The sequence below is a fragment of the Hemitrygon akajei genome, chromosome 6 (assembly GCF_048418815.1).
Source record: "Hemitrygon akajei chromosome 6, sHemAka1.3, whole genome shotgun sequence".
In the NCBI taxonomy this organism is placed as follows: domain Eukaryota; kingdom Metazoa; phylum Chordata; class Chondrichthyes; order Myliobatiformes; family Dasyatidae; genus Hemitrygon; species Hemitrygon akajei.
Genome location: NC_133129.1, coordinates 54,181,740 through 54,207,474, shown reverse-complemented (window position 1 = coordinate 54,207,474; position 25,735 = coordinate 54,181,740). Strand labels below are relative to the sequence as shown.

At 41.2% G+C, this 25,735-nt stretch overlaps 1 protein-coding gene across 4 annotated transcripts in view; it reads left to right on the top strand.

The window, feature by feature from the left end:
• Positions 1-25,735, top strand: part of ermp1 (endoplasmic reticulum metallopeptidase 1) — a 127,079-nt gene that overhangs the window by 14,991 nt on the left and 86,353 nt on the right. For all 4 annotated transcript variants that reach the window (XM_073048370.1, XM_073048368.1, XM_073048367.1 and 1 more), the window contains exons 7-9: positions 2,506-2,718; positions 3,849-4,069; positions 10,710-10,887. In XM_073048370.1, the coding sequence (XP_072904471.1) occupies positions 2,506-2,718; positions 3,849-4,069; positions 10,710-10,887 (612 nt within the window). The remainder of the gene's footprint in view (positions 1-2,505; positions 2,719-3,848; positions 4,070-10,709; positions 10,888-25,735) is intronic.

Genomic DNA, 25,735 nt, shown 5'->3' with positions numbered 1-25,735 from the left:
TGTCGTGGAGTTGGGATGCCATTTATAGTTACACATCACCTTGTTTCGGCTGCACTTGAAGAATTGTGTGCAGTTCTGTTCACCAGTGCTTGAGGAAGGATTGATTTAAACTGGAAAGCAGGCACAAGATATTCATGAGAAAGTTGTCTGGATTTGAGGGCTTGAGGTGTCAGAAGAGATTGGATAGGCTGGATCTGTTTTACCTGGACCGAAGGAGGCTATTAGGTGACCTGCTGTATAAAGCTGTATAGTATTATGAAAGGCATGAATGGATTAGATAGTATTACCCACGATGGGGATGTCTATGACTAGTGATAATGCATAAGATGAAAGGGAAGAGCTTCAAAGGGGATCTATGGGGTAAAATTTAAATAGACAGACAGACATACTTTATTGATCCCGAGGGAAATTGGGTTTCATTACAGTCGCACCAACCAAGAATAGTGTAGAAATATAGCAATATAAAACCATAAATAATTAAATAATAATAAGTAAATTATGCCAAGTGGAAATTAGTCCAGGACCAGCCTATTGGCTCAGGGTGTCTGACACTCTGAGGGAGGAATTGTAAAGTTTGATGGCCACAGGCAGGAATGACTTCCTACAACACTCAGTGTTGCATCTTGGTGGAATAAGTCTCTGGCTGAATGTACTCCTGTGCCTAACCAGTACATTATGGAGTGGATAGGAGACATTGTCCAAGATGGCATGCAACTTGGACAGCATCCTCTTTTCAGACACCACCATCAGAGAGTCCAGTTCCACCCCCACAACTTCACTGGCCTTACGAATGAGTTTATAGATTCTGTTGGTGTCTGCTGCCCCAGCACACAACAGCAAACATGATAGCACTGGCCACCACAGACTCGTAGAACATCCTCAGCATCGTCCAGCAGATGTTAAAGGACCTTAGTCTCCTCAGGAAATAGAGACGGCTCTGACTCCCAAATAAGAGTAGTTCATTTGTAGAATGAGCTGCCAGAGGTGGTGATGGAGGCAGGAACAGTAACAACATATAAGGTACTTGATAAAGCAAGGTATCGTGGGTTGTTGAATTAGTTTAGATAGGCAGGATGGTTGGCATAGATTCGATGAAGCAAAGGTTTGCTTATGTGCTGTACAACTCTATAGAACCCAGGACACATTAGAATTTCTTCAGTGCCACACCCATGTATCTTTGTCGCTGGATTAATGCTCCTTTTCCTGGGTTCAGCACCTCATTAGGGAACCAGTCTATCTCCCATTCACTGTTTACCTGGCATCTTATTCCAGAGCTTCTAATCCTCGGCAATGGATTACCACCCATGTCCATTCTATTTCTATTAACATGGGGTAAAAACGTGTCTCCTGGCCCAAACCATTGAACGATAAAACTTTAAAAAAAATTGTGTGTACATTCACAGCAGTCTGCAGAAGACTGCTATTTAATAGGGTGCCACTGGCTAGCGCAATGCTACTACAGCTCAGGATGATGGAGTACAAAGTTCCATTCTGGTGTCCTCTGTAAGAAAAAGGATCTTGTGCTTTCCCGGTGTATATGCCGAATAAACACTTCTCGGGCTTCCAGCTGGGTATAGGTATCGATGACAAACTCTGCCATCTTCTTCAGGGTTGATGTCAGGGTACCTCCGTAGTCTGTCCCTCCTGATTGGTTAGTCCTCATCCAATCAGATTTCTGCTCTCCCACCTTGTTGACAATTGAATTCCAGTTCTTATTTAGAGCGAGACCTTCGGCTTTGTTAAAATTCTTTTCTGCCATTTTTATTTCAATGGTTTCCTTTACCAGCTGGTCTTAAAAGCCAATAGCGTGGCTCAGTAGTTTAGTGCCATTAGAGTCCCCGAGGAAATGAGACAATTGCACAGGGTGTTCCTACAGAATGGCTACAGGTGAAGGAAATCAATTGGGCCCTTAAATGGGCCAACAGGAAAACCAGGAAACCTAACAACAAGGAGGAGTCCATCGCTACCACCTGTTTTCCCTATATTTCCCTGAAGAAGATGGCAGTTTGTCATTGAAACGTCAGTTATAATCGATACCTGTGCTTGGCTGGAAGAGTTTATGTCCTCTGTAAGAAGTCTGTACGTCTTTCCCAATGAGCATGTGAGTTTCCTTCTACAGTCCAAAGATGTACTAGTTAGTAGGTTAATCAGTCATTGTGAATTCTCCTGTGGTTAGGCTAGGGTTAAATAGGTGGGTTGCTGGGTAGTACAGCTCGATGGCCTGTTCTGTACTGTATCTCTAAAAAAGTAAATAAAATTATATTTGTCTTTAACCTTTAGCTTTCTTTTTTTTTCCTTCCCATTAGTAGGTGTGAATTGAGGCCATCTGATTTCATCTGAATTAATCATCTGATTTCTTGAGCCTGGTTTGCACACACTGGTTTTCTGCAGTGAAATATTTGATAAACAAGTAGATTATATTTTTCAACATCCACAATGAATCAGAATGTGGATGGAAACATTCTTAAAGCCTTTTTTCCTAAAACTTTCCTGTATTATTTCTAGGTGATAATATATTAGCTGTACTGCAGTACTTGGCAATGTCCGAGGAATTGGCTGACTCGACGCAGTATCGTCATGGCTCCATGGTGTTTTTTGATGTGCTTGGAATGTTTGTTGTGGCTTATCCAAAACGGATTGGTACCATAATAAACTGTCTGGTAGCCTTGGCAACTGTCCTCTACCTGGGAAGAAAGTTCTCTCTATCAAAAAGTTCTGGTAAGTCAAAGTTCAATATATCATAAACGTTTATTGTCTTTTTTCTACCTATAGTATCTAGGCATGTTTGAGTAGGCTGCATTTGCTGCCCGTTTCTAATTAATTTTGGGAATGGTGAGCCACATTCTTGAACTGCTGCTCTTTCTGCTGAAAATGCTGTTCAGTTGGGTTGAAGAATTTCGACTCAATAACCTTGCAGGACTGGTGATGTTTCCAAGTTAGAATGGTGTGTGACTTGAGGAAATATTTAAATTTATTTATCATGTGTACCTCAAAACATGCGTACAGTGAAATGTGTTGTTTGCGTTAACAACTAATATACCTGAGGGTGCACTGGGGCAGCCCGCAAGCATTGCCATACATTCCAGTGCCAACATAGCATGCTCAGCAGAGCAACACAGAGCACAACAAGTCCTGTTCCTCCCTTCCGCGCGCGCGTGCGCGCGCGCACACACACACACACACACACACACACACACACACACACACACACACACACACACACACACACACACACACACACACACACACACACACACACACACACACACACACACACACACACACACACACACACACACACACACACACACACACACACACACACACACACACACACACACACACACACACACACACACACACACACACACACACACACACACACACACACACACACACACACAGTCCGCCAACAACCTGGTGTCCAACAACCCTCTTGAGAAGCTCCAATTCTGGCCTTGCACGTCAGTGATTTTCGGCATTCTGTCTGTGTGAAGTTTGCATCTTCTCCCTGTGATCATGTGGATTTCCTCTGTGTGCTGCGGTTCTCTCTCACATCCTAAAGAACTGTGGTTTCATAGCGAAGTTGGCAGTTCATTGTAAGTTGCCCTCAGTGTGTAGGTGAGTGGTAAAATCTGGGAGGTCGGGGTGGTGGAATTGATGAGAACATGAGAATAGAATTGGATTAATGTGGATTTGGTGGGCTGAATTTGGGCTGTATCTCACCTTGACTTAGTGGTTCTCCCACATTAAAGATGCTTTATAAACACAAGTCATTGTTAAAGATATTGAATCTTTGATTATCTTTTTGTTTATTCTCAAGTGTTAACTGGTGTGATTATTTGTAGGTTCTCTCTATAGGAGTGATCTACTTTATGGAATTGGCATCACAATAATATGCTGGTTTATCATCATTGTGACCGTCCTCATTGTAGCTGTATTTATATCTCTCACTGGACACTCCATGTTTTGGTTCACCCACTTCTATGTTTCTGTCATCTTGTACGGCTCCATAGCCCTCATGAAGCTCCTGCTGATGCATACACTGGCCAAAAATCTTTTCTATGGAGTAAGTATACTCATGTATTTATTTAGAATTGATATAAAGAGTTCATTGGGGAATAAGTTCTCAAATTTAGTATTTCTATTTTTTTATTTCAATAATATAGCATTTAATTTTTTCTCAACTTACATTAGTGTTCTGTTCACCTTCTTGTATAAGTTATGTATAATTAGGTGTAGGAGCCATGTATCTGTTCTCTATTTACATTGTATTGTGTCACACATTTAGTATGCTAAATGCTAGGACTTTATTCCCTGGAGCGTAGAAGAATGAGAGGACATTTGATAGAGATGTATAAAATTATGATGGGTATAGATAGAGTGAATGCAAGCAGGCTTTTTCCACTGAGGCTAGGGAAGAAAAAAACCCAGAGGACACGGGTTAAGGGTGAAGGGGGAGAAGTTTAAAGGGAACATTAGGGGAGGCTTCTTCACACAGAGCATGGTGGGAGTGTAGAATAAGCTGCCAGATGAAGTGGTAAATGTGGCACTTTTAACATTTAAGATAAACTTGGACAGGTACATGGAGGGATATGAGCCAGGTGCAGGTCAGTGGGACTAGGCAGAAAAATGGTTCAGCACAGCCAAGAAGGGCCAAAAGGCCTGTTTCTGTGCTGTAATGTTCTATGGTGTTTGTATTGGCGAGGGATGGGTACAGGGACTCTAGTCATATATGGAGACAGAGTGTTATTGTGGATTACAGAGACGTAGAAGATTATGGAAATACAGTGGGATGTGTACAAGGGCCTATGGAGATGGGGAGGAGTGGGTTTAGAGCTCTCTTGTAACTAATGCCTGACCAATAATTTCTATATCCTCTTAATCCCACTCACTTCAATCCTCTGGCTGACAAAATAATAGAGATTTTGCAGATTGATTATGTGTGGTGAACTGCTTGTTCAAGTCTCTCATGGCTTTGTGATGTTTTAATGGATAGACATGGGAAAAGGAAGATAAAAAGATGAAATTTCCTTTGTAAATCATCTGGCTTTATAACATTGAGTTTTCAGTTCGGTGTTAGTGAGCTTCCGAGGAATAAACATAGGTTCCTGACTCTGTAAATTAATGTAAGCGGACTAGAACTGTTCTCCAAAAAGTTGCTCGTAACTTATGAAGCATGCTTTTTGGCTGGGCTGTTTCTGGTGTCAATACACAAGGGAGCAACAAAAGCTACCATAAAGAACAAAGAAGATAATTCTTACGCTTAGAGGTCCAGGCTATGAGAAAGACAGTACTTTTCAGTCCAGTTACTTTTCCTTTGGGAGTAAGGTACACTGACTTACAGCTACTGCCCTACAATGCTTAATGACTTGTCTAAGGTATTCCAGCACCATAAGGTATTCAATCATACCAATTAATTTCTTTGCATTTGGCAATATCAAAAGATATTGTTGCAACATAAATAATAACTGTATAGATGAGTCATTAACTGAAATGATGACTGTTCATTTCCCTACATTGATGCTACTGACTTGCTGAGTTTCTCCAACATTTTTCTTTTTGTAAATAATATGTTTGTCTCTGGGTAACAAAGCTAAATTTGCTTGTACCATTTCTTCCATGAATTAACTTGTGACTCAGATAAATGTTGGGCTTCTCCTTATATATCTCTTTATGAAGCCAGGCCTTGGCTCTTTTTTTGAAGGATGCACATGGTTAGGGGAGAGTGCAAAGGACATTTAGCCAGATGTTGCGTGGATTGTTGGACTTAAAGCCTGGGGAGAGATTGGATAGGCTGGTCTTGTTTTCCCTAGAATGAAGAAACCTAAAGGATGATCTCATAGAAATATCATGACATTTTTAGGGCAGATGGTCCATATCTCTTTTTTTTTCTCCCATGATAGAGAAGGCAGAGGTTTAAAGTGAGAGGAAAGAATTTTAAAGGAGATCTGCCAGGAGTGTTGTTCACACAAAGCAGTTGATATCTGGAACTCCCTGCCAGAGGGGATTTTTGAGTTAAATACATTCATTTTGTTTAAGAGGCATTCAGACTCTTAAATAGGCAAGGTGTAGAAAGAGGTGGTCCTAATGTGGGCAAACAAGGATCAACATATATGTGGTTGGCTGACGGATGGTTTTTAGCATGGCTCTATGAAGTGGATTATGTACTGTGTGGTCTATTCACAACTTGTTGCAGTCTCTTTTTCAGGCTTTTTGTAAAGGATTGGCCATACTATGGTAGTTTATTAGAATCATGTGTTGTACTTGGATTGCATTGAAACGTTTGAGTTTTGACTTTCTTGATCTGTCCAGTAAGTTAGGTTTGCCCAATTAATCTATTAGCACAGTGGATTCTGGTTAATTGGGACATATCCGGACCAATACATTTTGGCCCAATTAAGTAGCTGCCCCAATTAGCTAAAGCTTATGGAATGGTTAAAAAGTTATCATAAAAAGACAAGCTGAGTGACAAATTATGTATTTAAATGAAGTGCAGAACAAATTAGAGCACTATTAAGATTTGCATCTGTCAAATCTTCATTTTCATTATAAGGTTCAAAATGATTGTCAATACCTTCAAATTGTTTGAAGTTCCTTACCTATTGAAGTAGTGAAATAGTTTCATTTTCACTCCCAGCCTGAATACTTCCATCTCCAAGTCTGAATACTGGAACCTGCAGTAAGCAAAACAGATCTGAATTGCTTATTTCTCACCAATCATTGGTGACAAGATCACCACTTTTTGAACACAAACACAGTATTTTAAAAACTGTTCACTCTAAGCACAATGTGGTGTTGAATGGCCACACAAATGTGAGTGACTGACACTAGTTAGAACCTGTTTGGCAACAGTCTCCTGTTCTGGTTAAATGTCCCAAATAAACAAAGGGAGTTCTGGCAAATTTCTCGATTTAGTTTTTGTTCTTTAAGTGTTGTCCCAAATAAGCAGCTACCCTGATTAACCAGTGGCCCAATTAACTGGAATCCACTGTATTTCCATGTTGTCCTCTGTTTAGACCATAGAACATAGAATAATACAGCACAGCACAGGCCCTTCGGCCCACAGTGTGCCGACCCTTAAACCCTGCCTCCCATATAACCCCCCACCTTAAATTCCCAATATACTTGTCTAGTAGTCTCTTAAATTTCACTAGTGTATCTGCCTCCACCACTGACTCAGGCAGTGCATTCCAAGCACCAACCACTCTCTGAGTAAAAAACCTTCCTCTAATATCCCCCTTGAACTTCCCACCCTTTACCTTAAAGCCAGGTCCTCTTGTACTGAGCAGTGGTGCCCTGGGGAAGAGGTGCTGGCTGTCCACTCTATCTGTTCCTCTTAATATTTTGTATATCTCTATCATGTCTCCTCTCATCCTCCTTCTCTCCAAAGAATAAAGCCTCCCTTAATCTCTGATCATAATGCATACTCTCTAAACCAGGCAGCATCCTGGTAAATCTCCTCTGTACCCTTTCCAATGCTTCCACATCCTTCCTATAGTGAGGCGACCAGAACTGGACACAGTACTCCAAGTGTGGCCTAACCAGAGTTCTATAGAGCTGCATCGTTACCTAGCGACTCTTAAACTCTATCCCTCGACTTATGAAAGCTAACACCCCATAAGGTTTCTTAACTACCCTATCTACCTGTGAGGCAACTTTCAGGGATCTATGGACATGTACCCGCAGATCCCTCTGCTCCTCCACACTACCAAGTATCTTGCCATTTACTTTTTTTTTGCCATTTACTTTGTACTCTGCCTTGGAGTTTGTCCTTCCAAAGTGTACCACCTCACACTTCTCCGGGTTGGACTCCATCTGCCACTTCTCAGCCCACTTTTGCATCCTATCAATGTCTCTCTGCAATCTTCGACAATTGTCTACACTATCCACAACACCACCAACCTTTGTGTTGTCTGCAAACTTGCCAACCCACCCTTCTACCCCCACATCTAGTTCATTAATAAAAATCACAAAAAGTAGAGGTCCCAGAACCGATCCTTGTGGGACTCCACTAGTCACAACCCTCCAATCTGAATGTATTCCCTCCACCACGACCCTCTGCTTTCTGCAGGCAAGCCAATTCTGAATCCACCTGGCCAACCTTCTCTGGATGCCATGCCTTCTGACTTTCTGAATAACCCTACCATGTGGAACCTTGTCAAATGCCTTACTAAAATCCATGTAGATCACATCCACTGTACTACCCTCATCTATATGCCTGGTCACCTCCTCAAAGAACTCTATTAGGCTTGTTAGACACAATCTGCCCTTCACAAAGCCATGCTGACTGTCCTTGATCAGATCATGATTCTCTAAATGCCCATAGATCCTATCTCTAAGAATAACTTTTCCAGCAGCTTTCCCACCACAGACGTAAGGCTCATCGGTCTATAATTACCCGAACTATCCCTACTACCTTTTTTCAACAAGGGGACAACATTTGCCTCCCTCCAATCCTCCGGTACCATTCCCGTGGATAATGAGGACATAAAGATCCTAGCCAGAAGCTCAGCAATCTCTTTCCTCGCCTCGTGGAGCAGCCTGGGGAATATTCTGTCAGGTCCCTGGGACTTATCTGTCCTAATGTATTTTAACAACTCCAACAACTCCTCTCCCTTAATATCAACATGTTCCAGAACATCAACCTCACTCATACTGTCCTCACCCTCTCATTGGTGAATACTGAAGAGAAGTATTCATTGAGGACCTCACTCACTTCCACAGCCTCCAGGCACATCTTCCCACTTTTATCTCTAATCAGTCCTACCTTCACTCCTGTCAACCTTTTGTTCTTCACATTATTGAAGAATGCCTCAGGGTTTTCCTTTACCCTACTCGCCAAGGCCTTCTCATGCCCCCTTCTTGCTCTTCTCAGCCCCTTCTTAAGCTCCTTTCTTGCTACCCTGTATTCCTCAATAGACCCATCTGATCCTTGCTTCTTAAACCTTATGTATGCTGCCTTCTTCCACCTGACTAGATTTTCCACCTTACTTGTCACCTATGGTTCCTTCACCCTACCATTCTCACCGGGACAAACTTATCCCTAACATCCTGCAAGAGATCCCTAAACATCGACCACATGTCTATAGTACATTTCCCTGCAAAAACATTATCCCAATTCACACCCGCAAGGTCTAGCCTTATAGCTTCATAATTTGCCCTTCCCCAATTAAAAATTTTCCTGTCCTCTCTGATTCTATCCTTTTCCATGATACTGCTAAAGGCCAGGGAGTGGTCAATGTCCCCCAGATGCTCACCCACTGAGAGATCTGTGACCTGACCCGGTTCGTTACCTAATACTAGATCTAGTATGGCATTCCCCCTAGTCTGCCTGTCAACATACTGTGACAGGAATCCCTCCTGGACACACTTAACAAACTCTGTCCCATCTAAACCATTGGAACTAATCAGGTGCCAATCAATATTAGAGAAGTTAAAGTCACCTATGATAACAACCCTGTTATTTTTGCACCTTTCCTAAATCTGCCTCCCAGTCTGCTCCTTGGTATCTCTGCTGCTACCAGGGGGCCTATAGAATACTCTCAATAGAGTAACTGCTCCCTTCCTGTTCCTGACTTCCATCCATACTGACTGAAAAGAGGATCCTGCTACATTACCCACCCTTTCTGCAGCTGTAATAGTATCCCTGACCAGTAATGCCACCCCTCCTCCCCATTTTCCCCCTTCTCTATCCTTTTTAAAGCACTGAAATCTAGGAATATTGATAATCCATTCCTGCCCTGGTACCAGCCAAGTCTCTGTAATGACCAATACATCATAATTCCGTGTAAGTATCCAAGCTCTCAGTTCATCACCTTTGTTCCTGATGCTTCTTGCATTGAAGTACACACACTTTAGCCTACCTTTACACCTTTTATTCTTCCCTTTCCTCAAAACTTCTCTATATGTTAGATCTGGCTTTACTCCATGCACTTTTTCCACTGCTCTATCGCTCTGGGTCCCATCCCCCTTGCAAATTAGTTTAAACCCTCCCTCCCGAACCATTATTTAAATACATTAAAGTTTATTTAAATACATCTTTGCTTGCATTTATTTTGAACAAAGCTACATTTATTCCTTGCTGTACTTGTTTGCATTGGGACTATGCTTCATTTTTGAATTAACTCTGGTGGTATGGCATTAAAGTTACTGGATTAGTAATGTAGAAACTTGGGCAAACAATCCTTGAGTTCAGATCCCATCAGGGTTGCTTAGAATTAAAATTTGGAACAAGAACAATTTGTTTAAGAACAATGCCACATAACCCTTTTTAGATTATTGTAAAAACCCATCTGCTTCATTAATGTTCCTTAGTAAGGAAGTGTGTTGCCCTTGTGGCTTGCTATTGTAGTTGATTCTTGATCACCTAAGGATGTGCAATAAATGCAGGCCATGCCAGCTGTAAAATGAATAAATTAAAATAAATGTTTTACTAATTTGTCCTGTTTGGCACAGTATTACAGTACTGCAGTAAACTTCTACTGTGTGAAGTAATACTCCTTTAATGGGAAGAGAGAAGGTAATGAGGAAATAATCCCTCTTTAATGGAAGGTGATCAGTCTCTCTGTCAGCTTTATCTCGTAAAGATAATGGATGTTAGTTCCCTGAATTTTTTTATAAAGAATAGATCAAAAAAATTCACCAGAACCTGTCTTGTTTATTACTTATCTGATGTACTTAACTGATATTTTTTTGCTTCTGCACAGAAGAGCGTGAACAAGGTTTACCTATCAGAACTGTATTTTGATGTTTCACTAACAATCTGGTGCTGCATTTTGATTTACTTTACTCAACGAGATCTGTGCTCTGCTTATGTACCGGGACTGTGGGTAGCTTTTCCTTTACTGGTGAAGTTACTGATTGGCGGACGACTGAAACAAAAAGGTAAACTTTCACATTTATATTCTAGTGCATATAAATGAATACACAGCAGTAATCAGAAAATAATTTGATTGTGCCTTCGCTTTGTGTATATTACGAGTTAATTTTTTTTGGTTTCTTACAAAAACTCAGCTCTCTTCTTGATTGTACTTTGAACTCTTGGTAAAAGGCATGCACAAATGAGCTGCACTGATCATCCGGCGTCAAACATTGACTAGAATCTTTGAATGAAATCTTTGTTCCCACTTTTGTTATACTATATTGTACAGTAATTGAAGGTAGTAGTATTAGTTGATGAATAATGAATTGTCGATAAATTCAGTGTATGCTTTGTATAAAGAAAAATATGGACTCCCATATTGATGCATTTTCAAAGAAGGCACGACAGATTTTGAGGAGAATTGGAATGTCACCAAAGACACCTATAAATTTCTGCAGATTTACTGTGGGCAGCATTCTAACTGTTTGCATCACCATCTGGTATGGAGGGGCCACTGCACAGGATTGGAAAAAGCTGCAGAAAGTGTAAATTCAGCCAGCTCCATCCTGGGCACTAGCCTCCCCAGCAAAAGGTGGTGCCTCAAAAAAGCAGCATCCATCAATCAAGGCCCCCCCCCACCCACCTTCTTCTCATTGTTTCCATCAAGAAAGAGGAGGTACAGGAACATGAAGACACACACTCACTTCTCAGGATCAGATTTTTCTCTGCCATCACATTTCTGAATGGATAATGAATCCACGAACATTACTTCAGTATTTTTCCTCTTTTTGTACAAATTTAATTTAAAATTTATATATATTTATTTTAACTTGTAATAATCATTATTACATATTACAACATAGTGCTGCTGCAAAACGTATGCCAGTGATTTCAAATCTGATTCTGGATTCTTTAAAGATTAGGTTTATTTGTCATGTGCATTGAAGCATACAGTGCAATGTGTTACTAGCGTCATCAACCAATGTAGTCCAAGGATAGTGCTGGATACAGCCTGCAAACGTCACCTCGCTTCCAGTGCCAACACAGCATGCCCTCAACTCACTGGAAAACAATTTTTTTGATATTCCTTCCTGGAATTTTATTTTCCAGTTATGAATGAACGGTCAGTGCATCATAATATTTTGGGCATTCTGCACATGAGATAACTTTCAACAGAAACAATGTGGTTTCCTCTGTGTTTTGCTGCCTGTGTATAATCCTTGAAAAGGAAGAGGATTGTTTTTCATTTACTTGAGCTTTAAGCTTTGATTGCTACCCTGCAATTTTGTTATCAGCACCAGTACCAAGTTGTTGGTTATGTCATCATTCACTTAATGAGGCTAACGATGTCCATTTGTACTACCCACAGATTTTCTGTGCTAGGTTTGCTCTGCAGTGTTTTCATGGTTGTTTCTTCCTCTTTTCTGCCTTCAAATTGTTTACATACTTCACCTTTTGTTCTTGAACGTTTATTTGGGCACAGTCTGTGAACCTTTTGTATTTGCAATCTTTTCTTCTTGCTGGTATAAGCTTTTCTGCTTCTAGCACTGAGCCAGAAAAACTAGTGTTTTTTGAGATGTTAGTGTAAATTTTTCCAGAAGTTTTAATTGGGTACAGCTCGGTGAGGTTGTGATGCTCTTCATCTTGTTTTCATGAGTGGAGGGCACTACGATAAAATGTCACTGTAAAATTACCACTTTTCACTAACATAAGTAAATTTAAAGTAAGTTTCTTCCTTTCCGGCACCCAATTTCTGAAAGGTCCACGAAACCCTTGAACTCTACTCGTTATTTCTTTTTATTGTATTATTTAATTTATAGTACTATGTACTATTTTATTGTACTATGTAATTTATAATAATTTTATACCTTTTCATGTTGTACTGTCTCAAAACATCAAATTTCAGGATGTACAAGTCAGTGATGATAATTCTAATTCTGGAAAGTAAATATATTTGTACCTTTTTAGTATGGTTAATTCTGATTTGTCAGATCCTTAATTGAGGGCGATTTCAACTCTGTTTGAGGCTCCGTAGGTAGCTGATGCAAAGATTCAAAGTACTTTTTTTAATCAAAGTATGTATGCAGTATACAATCTTGAAATTTGTCCTCCCCACAGACAGTCATGATACAAAGAAAATGGAACCTGTTCAAAGAAAAACATCAACTCCCCTTCTTCCATCCCCACAGGCATGAAAAAAAACAGAAGTTGTGCAAATGGCAACAAAAAATAAGCGAGAATACAATATAAAACACAAAATCAAAAGATATATTTCAGTTTAGCTTAGTGTTTGTTACCTGCAGGCCACCCTGATTCAAAAAACCTCCTAAAAATAGCAAAAAAAAAGTGACCATAAACTAGAACACATCATATATGTGAATTAGTGTCCAATCTACAAACCGTGTTGTTTAAACCTTGCTCTGGCACCATCTTTCAACAGCATTGAGAAAGAGAGAGAGAGATCACTTGAACACAAGGACCTTCCCTCAGGAGCAGCGAGTGAGAGGAAGTTAGAGTCTCCCACCTGTAGACACCCTTCTCTGGCAGCAGAGAGTGAGAGGCTTGTAGACAGTGCTGAACCCTTGCTTGCCCTCTGCACCCACCTCGATAATTTCAGTTGTCCTTGGTGCTTGAATTGGTGAGATCGCTGAGAGATGGAGTTGATCATGGGCTCGTGCCCCATCTCCAGGCTTCCTGGCCTCCATGTCGCACACTTTGTTTGCAGCCTTGTAGAATCCTCTCGGAGACAACAAAGCACCAGATCATCATTTCATCCCGAAAATACACCACCAGAATATAGATGACAGGCTCCAACAGTATCAGAATCACATCTGAAATAAGAAGTAAGGACCAGCTTGAGGATGTCACCCTTGGTAGTGTTGTTCGCTGGCGCCATCTTCTGATGAGGCCAATGTTAACCTCCTGTTAATCCACAATGGTAACACTATATAAATATCTGTTTTAAGTTGGTACGTGTTTAATTTATGATAAGTAAATTCTAAGACTTGCTATAAATTCTGTTAATTATAGACTGTTAATCTGATTTAGTGTTTGGGAAGATGTCTGAGTCCATTTTTAAGGATGAAGTTTCAGGGTGCTTGGAGGTATATGTTAAAATAGGCTAAAGCCGGCATGATTTCCTCAAGGGGAAGTCTTGCCTAAAAAATCTTTTGGAATTCTTTAAGGAAATAATAAGTAGGAGAATAGGTGGATGTTGTGTATTTAGATTTTCAGAAGGCCTTTAACAAGATGCCGCACAAGAGGTTGCTTAAACAAAGTATGAGCCCAATGGTAATACAGGAAAGGTAGATTGTACAGGAAGATTGGCTGACTGGCAGGAAACAAAGAGTGAAAATAAAAAGGGCCTTTTCTAGTTGGCTGCTGCTGGCTAGTGGTGTTCTGCATGATTTGGTGTTTGGACTGAGCTTTTTCATGTTATATTGTCAGTGATTTGGATGGTGGAATTGATGGCTTTGTGGCGAAGTTGACAGACCGTACAAAGATAGGTGGAGGAGCAGATTTTGTTGAGAAAGCAGGGAGTTTACAGAAGGACTTACAGATTGGGAGAATAGGCAAATAAGTGGCAGATGGAATATTATGGAGGAAATGTATGGCCATGCACTTTATTTCTTTAGCCAGAGGGTGGTGCATCATTGCCACAAATGGTTGTGGAGGACAAGTCATTGAGTATATTTAAAGTGGAGGTTGATGGAGTTTGATTAGTCAGGGTGTCGGAGATTATGGAAGAAGGCAGGATAATAGAGTTGAAAGGGAGTTGATAGCTGCTTTCCAAAAATGTAATGCAAGGATTCCCAAATACCTCTCAAAGCTTGTATGCGTTTATACCTTCATTTTCCCCATTTATTTTATGAGGACAAGCTAGCTAGCTTCCAGAATAACAGCTACTTGCATGAAGCTTGGCTTGATCTTGTTTCACTGGCCTATATTTGGTATCTTTGCAGGTACCTAATTGGTCATGGTGCACCTGTTTCAAAGTCCTTTGCTCCATTATTGTTCTGGGTCTTAACCTGTGGAGAGGTTAATATATAAGCATTTGTTTGCGATTGCTCCAGCCACAGCTGTTTACTGTTTACAGCCACAGTGACCCCAAGCCTAGTAAATTCAACCCCCATCCAATATCTTTATTTTTCTCAAATCCCCCCCCCCCCATTAAAGCCTTCAACACAGACTTGCCGTGCCTCAGCCTTTGTGTGTGGTTAGAGCATACTTACTGACAGCTTCCCAACAAAATTGGTGCAAACCCATTGTTTTGATAAACCTCGTAGTCTTGGATCACACAAGCATTTTGGAAAGGGAGAGAGAGCAGCCAGATGTCTTGGTACATATTGATACTAATGTCTAGGAAAGGAAAAGCAAAGAGGTCCTGAAAAGAGAATTTAGAGAGCTAGGTAGAAAGCTGAGAAGCAGGACCTCCAGAATTAATGCATGGCTGAAAAACTGATGCAGGGGGCAAGGCTTCAGGATCTTGTATCATTGAGATCTCTTCTGGGGGAGGTATGACCTGTTCAAAAGTGACAGGTTGCATCTGAATGCGAGGGGAACCAATATCATCGCCAGCAGGTTTGTTAGAGCTGTTGGTAAGGGTTTAAACATTTGGCAGGGGGTTGGGAACTGGAATGAAGGGACTCGGGATAGGATGGATGGTATAAAAGCAAACATGGTGTGCAGTCAGACTGTCAGGAAGGGTAGGCAGATGATAGGACAAAATTGCAGCCATCAGTATGAGTATCAGTGCATTCGGGATGTAGAATCAAAAGGGGTAGCAAATACAGTGCTCAGTGTTATATCTCAGTGCACGGAGTATAAGAAATAAGGTGGATGATCTTGTTGCATTATTACAGATCGTTAGGTATGCTGGTTGTGGCCAACACTGAATCGTGGCTGAAGGATGGTTGTAGTCTGGAGCTGAATGTCCAAAGTTACATGGATTGGAGGGATAGGGGGGTAGGCAGAGGGGGTGGTGTGGCTCTACTGGCAAAGAATGGCATCAAATCAGTAGAAAGATGTGACATAGACCATAAGACCATAAGATGTAGAAGTAGGCCCATCGAGTCTGCTCCGCCATTCAATCATGGACTGATCCAATTCATCCAGTCATCCCCACTCCCCTGCCTTCTCCCATACCCTTTGATGCTCTGGCTAATCAGGAACCTATCTATCTGTGCCTTAAATGCACCCAATGACTTGGCCTCCACAGCTGCTCGTGGCAACAAATTCCACAGATTTACCACCCTCTGACTAAAGTAATTTCTCCCCATCTCTATTCCAAATTGACATCCTTCAATCCTGAGTTGTGCCCTCTTGTTCTAAACTCCCCTACCATGGGAAATAACTTTGTCATATCTAATCTGTTCAGGCCTTTTAACATTTGGAATGTTTCTATGAGATCCTCCCCTCATTCTCCTGAACTCCAGGGAATACAGTCCAAGAGCTGCCAGATGTTCCTCATACGGTAACCCTATAGGACATAGGATTGGAAATATTGAATCCTTGTGGGTTGAGTTAAGAAACTGCAAGGGTAAAATTACTCTGATGGCAGTTATATACAGGCCTCTCAACAGTGGCTGAAATGTGGACCAAAAGGGCAATGTTATAATAGTCATGTAGATTTCAGCATGCAGGTTGATTGGGAAAATCAGGTTGGAAATGGATCTCAAGAGAGTGCGTTTGTTGAATGCATACGAGATGGCTTTTTAGAGCAATTAGTCATTGAGCCTACTAGGGGATCAGCCATACTGGACTGGGTGTTATGTAATGAACTCTCATTTGATTAGGGAGCTTAAGGTTTTAAAAAAAAAACAAGAGGTAGCAACCACAATATGACTGAGTTCAACTTGAAACTTGATAGAGAGAAGGTGAAGTCTGATGTAGCAATATTTCACTGGAATAAAGGAAATTACAGTGGTACGAGAAGGGAGCTGGTCAGAGTAAATTGGAAGGAGCTGTTGGTAGGGATGAGACCAGAACAGCAATGGCATGAGTTTCTGGGAAAAATGAGGGGGATACAGGATAGATATATTCCAAAAATGAATATATACTCAAATGAAAAAAATAGTCCAATTGTGGTTGAAAAGGGAAGTAAAAGCAAAAGAGGGCGTACAACAAAGCAAAAATTAGTGGGAAGACAGGATTGGGAAGCTTTTAAAGTCCTTCAGAGAGCAACTAAAAGTATCATTAGGAGGGAAAAGATGAAGTATGAAAGCAAGCTAGCAAATAATATCAAAATGGTTGGTAAAAGCTTTTTCAAGTACGCAAAAAATGAAATAGAGAAGAGAGTTGACTGCTAGAAAATCAGGCTAGAGAAATAATAACAGGGGTTCAAAAAGATGGTAGATGAACTAAATGAGTTTTTGCATCAGTCTTCACTGTGGAAGACACCAACAGTGTGCCAGATGTTGAAGGGCGTGAGGGAAGAGAAGTGAATGCAGTTACAATTACAAAGGAGAAAGTGCTCAAAAAGCTGAAAGACCTAAGGGTACATAAGTCACCTCGATCAGATGAACTGCACCTTAGGTTTTGAAAGAGGTAGCGTTAGAAATTGTGGCGGCATTAGTAATGATCTTTCAAAAATCATTGGACTCTGGCATGGTGACAGAGGACTGGAAAATTGCAAATGTCACTCCACTCTTCAAGAAAGGAGGAAGGCAGCAGAAAGGAAATTATAGACTAGTGGTTGGGAAGATGTTGGAGTCAATTGTTAAGGATGAGGTTGTGGAGTACCTACTTGGTGTCAAGGGACAAGATAGGACAAAGTCAGCAAGGTTTCCTTAAGGGAAATCCTTGCCTGACAAACCTAGTAGAATTCTTTGAGGGGATTACAAATAGGATAGATAAAGGGGATGCAGTGGATGTTGTATATTTGGACTTTCAGAGGGCCTTTGGCAATGTGACACTTGAGGCTGCTTACCAAATTAAGAGCCCATATTATTACAGGAAAGTCACTGGCATGGTTAGGGCATTAGATGATTGGTAGGAGGCAGCGAGGGGTGATGAAGGGATTCTTTTCAGATTGGCTACCAGTGACTAGTGGTGTTCTGTAGGGGTCAGTGTTGGGACCACTTATTTTTCTGCTGTATGTCAATGATTTAGATGATGGAATAGATGGCTTTATTGCCAAGTTGCTGATGATGTGAAGATTGGTGGAGGGGCAGGTACTGTTGAGGAAATGGATAGGCTGCAGAGGACTAAGACGGATTAGGAGAATGGGCAAGAAAGTGGCAAATGAAATACAATGTTGGAAAATGCATGGCCATGCATTTTGGTAGGAGCAATAAATATGCAGACTATTTTCTAAATGGAAAGCAAATCTAAAAATCTGAGATGCAAAGGGATTTGGGAGTCCTTGTGCAGAACACCCTAAAGGTTAACTTGCAGGTAGAGTCAGTAGCGAGGAAGGCATTTGCCATGTTAACATTCATTTCAAGAGGTCTAGAATACAAGAGCAGGGATGTGATGCTGAGGCTTTATAAGGCACTGGTGACACCTCACCTTGGGTATTGTGAATAGTTTTGGACTCCTCATCTAAGAAAAGATGTGCTGGCATTGGAGGGGATTCAGAGGAGGTTCACAAGGATGGTTCAGGGAATGAAAGGGTTGTCATAGAAGGAATGTTTGATAGCTCTGGGTCTGTACTCGCTGGAATTCAGAAGGACGGGGGGGGGGGGGATCCCATTGAAACCTTTCGAATGTTGATAGGCCTGGAGAGAGTGGATGTGGAAAGGATGTTTCCCATGTCCATAAGACATGGAAGCAGAATTGGGCCATTCAGCCCATGAAGTCTGCTCCGCCATTCCATTGTGGATCGCACTCAACCTCATACACCTGCCTTCTTGCCATATCCTTTGATGTCCTGACCAATTAGGAAATAATCAACTTCCGCCTTCCGCCTTAAATATACGCACGGACTTGGTCTCCACTGCAATTTATGACAGAGCATTCCACAAATTTACTACTCTGGCTAAAAGAATTCCTCCTTACCTCTGTTCTAAAGGGTCCAACATAGGAAACATCCTCTTCGCATCCACCCTGTCCAGTCCTTTCAAGGTTCAGTAGGTTTCGATGAGATCCTCCCATGGTAGGAGAGTCTAGGACCAGAGGGCATAGCTTCAGGATAGAGGGGCATTTATTTATAACAGAGATGCAGATAAATTTCTTTAGCCAGAGGCTGGTGAATTTGTGGAATTTATTACCAGAGGCAGCATGGAGGCGAAGGTCATTGGATGTTTTTAAGGCAGAGCTTGATAGGTTCTTGATTGGACATGGCATCAAAGCTTACAGAGAGAATGCCGGGGAGTGGGGCTGAGGAGGGGAAAGAAGGATTAGCCATGACAGAATGGCGGAGCAGACTCAATTGGGCCAAATAGCCTAATTCTGCTTGTACATGCTCTTTGAACTTTCCCCTTCTCACCTTAAATTCTGCATTTTGGTGTTAGACATTTCAACATGGTGGGGGTGGGTGGGTAGAAGATGCTGTTTTTTGACTCCATCTGTGCATCTCATAATATTATAAACCTCCATCAGATCTCCCTTGCCTCTCCTGCTCCAGAGAAAATAACCCAAGTTTGTTCAACCTCTCCTATAGCACATGCTCTCTAATTCAGGCAGCATTTTGGTAATTCTCTTCTGTATCCTCTCCAAATCCTTGACATCTCTCCTAAAATGGGACAGCCAGAATTGAATGTAAGCAATGCAGCCTTACTAGAGTTTTACAAAGTTTCGAAGTAACTTCCCAGCTCTTAAACTTGGTCTCTTGATTAATAAAAACAAGTATGCCATATGCCCTTTTTTTAATCACCCTATAAGCTCCCCACTTTAAGGGAGCTATGAACTTGGATGCTAAGATCCCTCTACTCATCAACATTGTAAGTGTCTAGACATTAGCAGTGTACTGTGTCTTTACATTTGATATCCCAAAATACAACATTTCACAATTGACTGGGGTTAAATCCATCTTTCATTTCTCTGCCCATATCTGCAACTGATCTGTACCCCACTGAATCCTTTTGTCAGTTTACTATACCATCCACAACACTACCAATATTTGTATCATATGCAAATTTACTAACCCACCCATCTTTGTTTTCATCCAGGTCATTTAAGCATTTATATAAACTCAGTGGTTACTTTAATAGGCATACCTGTACACTTGTTCATTAATGCAAATATCTAATCAGCCAATCATGTGGCAGCAACTCAATGCATAAAAAGCTTGCAGACATGGCCAAGAGATTCAGTTGTTGTTCAGACCAAACATCCGAGAGGGGAAGCAATGTAATCTAAGTGACTTTGACCATGGAATGATTGTCGGTGCCAGATGAGGTGGTTTTGAGTATCTCAGAAACTACTGATTGCCTGTTTTCACACACAATGATCTCTATAGTTTACGGAGAATGGTATGAAAAACATCCAGATACCGGCAGCTCTGTGTGCATAAGTGCTTTGTTCATGAGAGAGGTTAGAGGAGAATGACCTGACTGGTTCAAGTTGACAGGAAGGCAATGGTAATTCAAATAACTTCAACAGTGGTGTGCAGAAGAGCACGTATAACCTTCAAGTGGATGGGCTACAGCAGCAGAAGACCATGAACGTATACTCAGTCACCACTTTATTAGGTACAGGAGGGAGCCACAGACCTTCAGCCAGAATAAACCAATTCTGAATCCAAACAGTCACTTCACTGTGGATCCCATGCATCTTAATCTTGTGGATGAGCCTCCCATGAGGCACCTTGTCAAATGCCTTACTAAAATCCATATAGACAACATCCACAGCTCTGCCATCATCAATTACACTTGTCATCTCCTTTAAAAACTCAATGAAGTTAGTAAGACATGACTCGCCCCATACAAACTGTCCTTAATTAGACCATGGTTTTCCATATGCTCACAAATCCTATATCTAAGAATCGACTCCAGAAACTTCCCTGCTACTGATGTGAGATATATCACTCTATAGTTTCCAGGATCATCCTGGAAACCTATCTGAGAAAGCTTCTGATATGTTAATCAGGAAGCTACTTGCAAAGTGCGGCTTAGTTTGAAGCTGAAATAGAGTTTAAGGAGCTTTATGAAAGTTGCAAGCATTCGGTTTTTGTGAATAAAATGAACCAGAATCTACTCTGCGTCCATTAAGGTAATTGTATGAAATTCAATTGGGAGACAAAAATCTGCTTGTAAAAGTAGATGCAAAGACTAAAGTCCAGCTGGATGAATGGAAGGTCAAAACGAAGGGAATCAGTGGCAGTATGAAAATGGAGGATTCGTCAGATGATGATGTGGATGAGGAAACCAAGAGGAGAGATCAGATCAGTGAAATAAGTGCACCTCCCCAAGATCAAAATGCACAAACTAGATGACTTTATACAGGTATATGGGTAGGGAATGTGGAAAAAGGCCAAATGCAAGTAAATTAGACTAACTCAAGAATATACTTTAGGAGGAGTTGGACCAAAGGGCCTTTTTCTATGCTGTGTAATGGACTGATGTGGACAAATCAACACCATATGAGTTGATAGAGTGAGCAGGCTTTGAATAATTTTGATAAAAGCATAATTATGATGACATGAAGCGCATGCTCCTAAGACCTAAGAGCAGAATTAGACTGTTTGGCCTATTGAATCTGCTCTTTACTGGTTGGCTGCATGTGACGTGTTAACCTTGTAACTTTTGGCTAATCAAGAATCTACTAACCTCAGCTTTAAATGTACACAGTGACTTGGCCTCCATAGCAGTTCTGGCTAAAATAAATTCTTCCTGGTCTCTGTTCTAAAGGGTATTGTTTTATTCTGAGGCTTATGCCCCTTAGTCCTAGACTCCTTTCCCCTACTGGAAATACCTTGTCCATGTCTACTCTATCCAGGCCTTTCAATATTCTGTAGATTTCAATGAGATTTCATCACCTTCTCCCCCACCCCCCCCAATCCTTCTAAACCAGGCATGGGCAAACTACGGCCCGGGGGCCATATGCGGCCCGTTAAGCTTTTTAATCCGGCCCGCAGAACTTGATGAAATTATATTAATAAACCTTGCTAACATTTTTTCCCCGCAATTCTGGCGTTTTCCCAATAGATGACGCACTCTATATACATTGACCTTTGTTGAGGTGCAGCGTATTATTCCACATTTGCTCTTTATTCTTTGACCTCTCACCCCTTCTGTAAAGATGAGTGGAGCTAAGAAAAGAAAAGTGGATAGAGAATGTCGGGTGTTTAATAAGGAGTGGACAACTAAATATCTTTTTACCGAACACCGATCAACTGCTGTATGCCTGATATGCCAAGAGACTGTGGCGGTTTTTAAAGAATATAATATCAGCCGTCACTTTGCCACAAAACATGCCAACTATGCTAGCAACCAGTCAACAAAAGAACGGGAAGCTAATGCTCAGAGGTTGGCAGCTAATTTACAGGTTCAACAAAATTTTTTTCACCGTCAAACTGCCATTCATGAGTCAAGTACCAAGGCGAGTTTTATGCTGTCATTCAAATTAGCAAAGGCCAGCAAACCTCTGTCTGAAGGCGAGTTTTTAAAAGAATGTATGGTGGAGACAGCAGGTGTATTGTGTCCGGAGAGCAAAGACAAATTTGAAAAAATCAGTTTATCACGCAGGACAGTGACTCGCCGTGTGGAACTGATAGATGAAGATATAACCAGCGACTTAAATAAAAAGGCAGAGTCGTTCACGTTATATTCATTAGCACTGGATGAAAGCAACGATGTAAAAGACACTGCTCAGCTCCTCATTTTTATCCGAGGAATTAACAATACTTTTGAAATAACGGAGGAGTTTTTGACAATGGAGTCTCTGAAAGGAAAAACACGGGGAGAGGACTTGTATGACCGGGTGTCTGCTGTCATCGAAAATATGAAGCTCCCTTGGAGTAAACTTATCAACGTCACCACAGATGGATCTCCTAATTTGACAGGGAAAAATGTCGGCCTGCTGAGGAGAATACAGAATAAAGTGAAAGATGAAAATCTTGACCAGGATGTTATTTTCCTTCACTGCATCATCCACCAGGAATCTCTATGTAAATCGGTATTACAGCTGAATCATGTTGTGAATCCTGTCGTAAAACTTGTCAACTTTATATGTGCAAGGGGACTTCAGCACCGTCAGTTCATCACGTTCCTGGAGGAAACTGATGCGGATCACCAGGACCTACTTTATCACTCCCGTGTCCGCTGGTTAAGTTTGGGCAAAATGTTTCAACGAGTATGGGAGCTCAAAGAGGAGATCGGTGCATTTTTGGAGTTACTGAGGAAGGCCGGCGAATTTCCTGAGCTGAGCAACAAGAGCTGGCTTTGTGACTTTGCGTTTGCTGTGGATATATTTTCACACATGAATGAACTGAACGTGAAGCTACAGGGGAAGGATCAGTTTGTGCATGACATGTACACAAACGTGAAAGCCTTTAAATCCAAGCTGGCTTTTTTCTCCAGGCAAATTTTGAATAAGTTATTCACTCATTTTCCCACACTAGCCACGCTGGAAGAGGCCGGCGCAAATGTGAAAAAATACAGCGAGTCACTGGATGCGCTGCACAGAGAATTCTGCCGTCGCTTTTCTGATTTTGAAAAAATTGACAAGTCACTTCAGTTGGTGGCCTGTCCCCTGTCACAAGATCCTGAAACAGCACCAGAGGAGCTACAGCTGGAACTGATTGACTTTCAGTCTGACCCCGTCTTAAAAGAGAAGTTCAACTCTCTTAAACTGAATGACTTTTATGCTTCACTTGGTAAAGAGGTGTTTCCAAACCTCCGGAGGACGGCACAGAAGATGCTGGCGTTGTTCGGCTCGACCTATTTGTGTGAACAGGCGTTCAGCGTCATGAACATCAACAAAGCCAGCCACAGATCCAAGTTAACTGACCAACACCTCAGATCCATCCTGAGAATTGCCACAACAAAACTAAATCCAGACTTTGATGCGCTGGCTAAAAAGGGAGACCAACAACACTGTTCCCACTGAAATCAAAAATAAGTTTCTTCGTTGTGTTATGTAAAAAATGCATTTGAAAATATTTTTTTCAATAAGCCTTACATGTTACATGTCATTTCTGTTAAGTGATGGACACGAGTAGTGCGCAGGTGCACGTACGTTCTCAAAATAAAAAATGCGCTCCAGATCAAATAACGCGCTCCGCATACTGGCGCGCTGTCACTGTTCTGTCCTTGTGCTGGTCGTTGTTGAGTTTTGGCACAGGGGACAATTGAATAAGAAGGAGCAGGACAAGTAGACCTGCATCTCCTACCGTTTTTGAAATAAAGACAGTCAGGAGGAGAGTGATGATGATAATATCTTGAAGGATAACAGAATTTTCAGTGCTTTAAAATAATAACTGTTACTATTAAAAAAAGCTGTATTTTATTCATTTAATTTTCAGTGTTTTAAAAGTCATTTCAATAAATAGCTAAATACCATGGGACTTCAAAGACAGATATTTTGTTGTAATGCATTTGTTCATTTTCAATTGAAATTAAAGCACATGTTTTCTACATATCCCATGATATTTTATTTTCTCTTATGAGGTGTATTACCAAAACACTCCGTCCATCTGCTCCTGGTCTGGCTCCCCTGTCAAATTTTAGAACCCTTTGTGGCCCACAAGTCAAAAAGTTTGCCCACCCCTGTTCTAAACTATGAGTACAGGCTGAGACCAATCAAAGGTTTCTCATACATTAACCCTTTCATTCCCAGGATAATTTTCATAAACCTCCTCTAGATGATCTCCAATGTCAGCACATCCTTCCTTAGATATGGTCCTGGAACTGTTCACAATACTCCAAATGTGGTCTGACCAGCACCTTGTAATGCCTCAGCATTACATCCTTGCTTTTATAATCCAGTTTTTATAAAATGAATGCTAATGTTGCATTTGCCTTTCTTAGTACCAATTCAACCTACAAATTAACATTTAGGGAATCCTGCACTAGGATCCCAAGTCAATTTGCATCTCCGATTTCTGAATTCTCTCCCCATTTAAAAAAAAAAGTAGTCTGTTCCTTTATTCCTTCTACCAAGGTGCATAATCCAACACTGTATTCCATCTGCTACTTCTTTGCTCATTCTCCCAAGCTATCCAAGACCTCCTCCAGACACCCTGCTTTGTTATTAACATATATTAGGTTATTAACATATAACATGAAAAGTAGCAGACCTAGCTACAGAACACCAATTGTCACCAGCAGCCAACCAGAAAAGGCCTCCTTTATTCTCACTCTTTTGTCTTCTGCCAGTTAGCTAACTTTCTATGTATGCTAGTGTCTTTCCTGTAATTCCATGGGCTCTTGTTTAGCATCTTCATGTGTTACCTTGTCAGACACCATGTGAAAGTCCAAGTAAACAATATCTACTGACTTTGTCTGTCCTGCTTTAACTTCCTCAAAGGATTCCAACAGATTTGTCAGGCAGGATTGCCCCCTAGGGAAACCACGCTGACTTAATCCTGTTTTATGTGCTTTCAAGTACCCCCCACCCCCAAGACTTTGCCTATAATTTCCTGTCTTTTGCCCCTCTCTGTTAGAGTTAGCAATTTTCCAGTCCTCTGAAACAATTCCAGAATCTAGTGATTCTTGAAAGACCACTGCTAATGCCTTCATAATCTCTTCAGCTACCTCTTCCAGATGACTAGTCCATGCAGTCCAGGTAACTTATCCACATTCAGACTTTTCAGCTTCCCAAGTACCTTCTCCATAGTGATAATGACTACACTCCATGTTGCTGGTGTCTTTGAAAGTGAAGACCGATGGAAGATGGTCAGTTCATCTGCTCTTTCTCCCCCATTAAAACTACTTCTCCAGTGTCATTTGCTAGCTGAATGATGTCCACTCTTGTGTATCCTCTACTCTT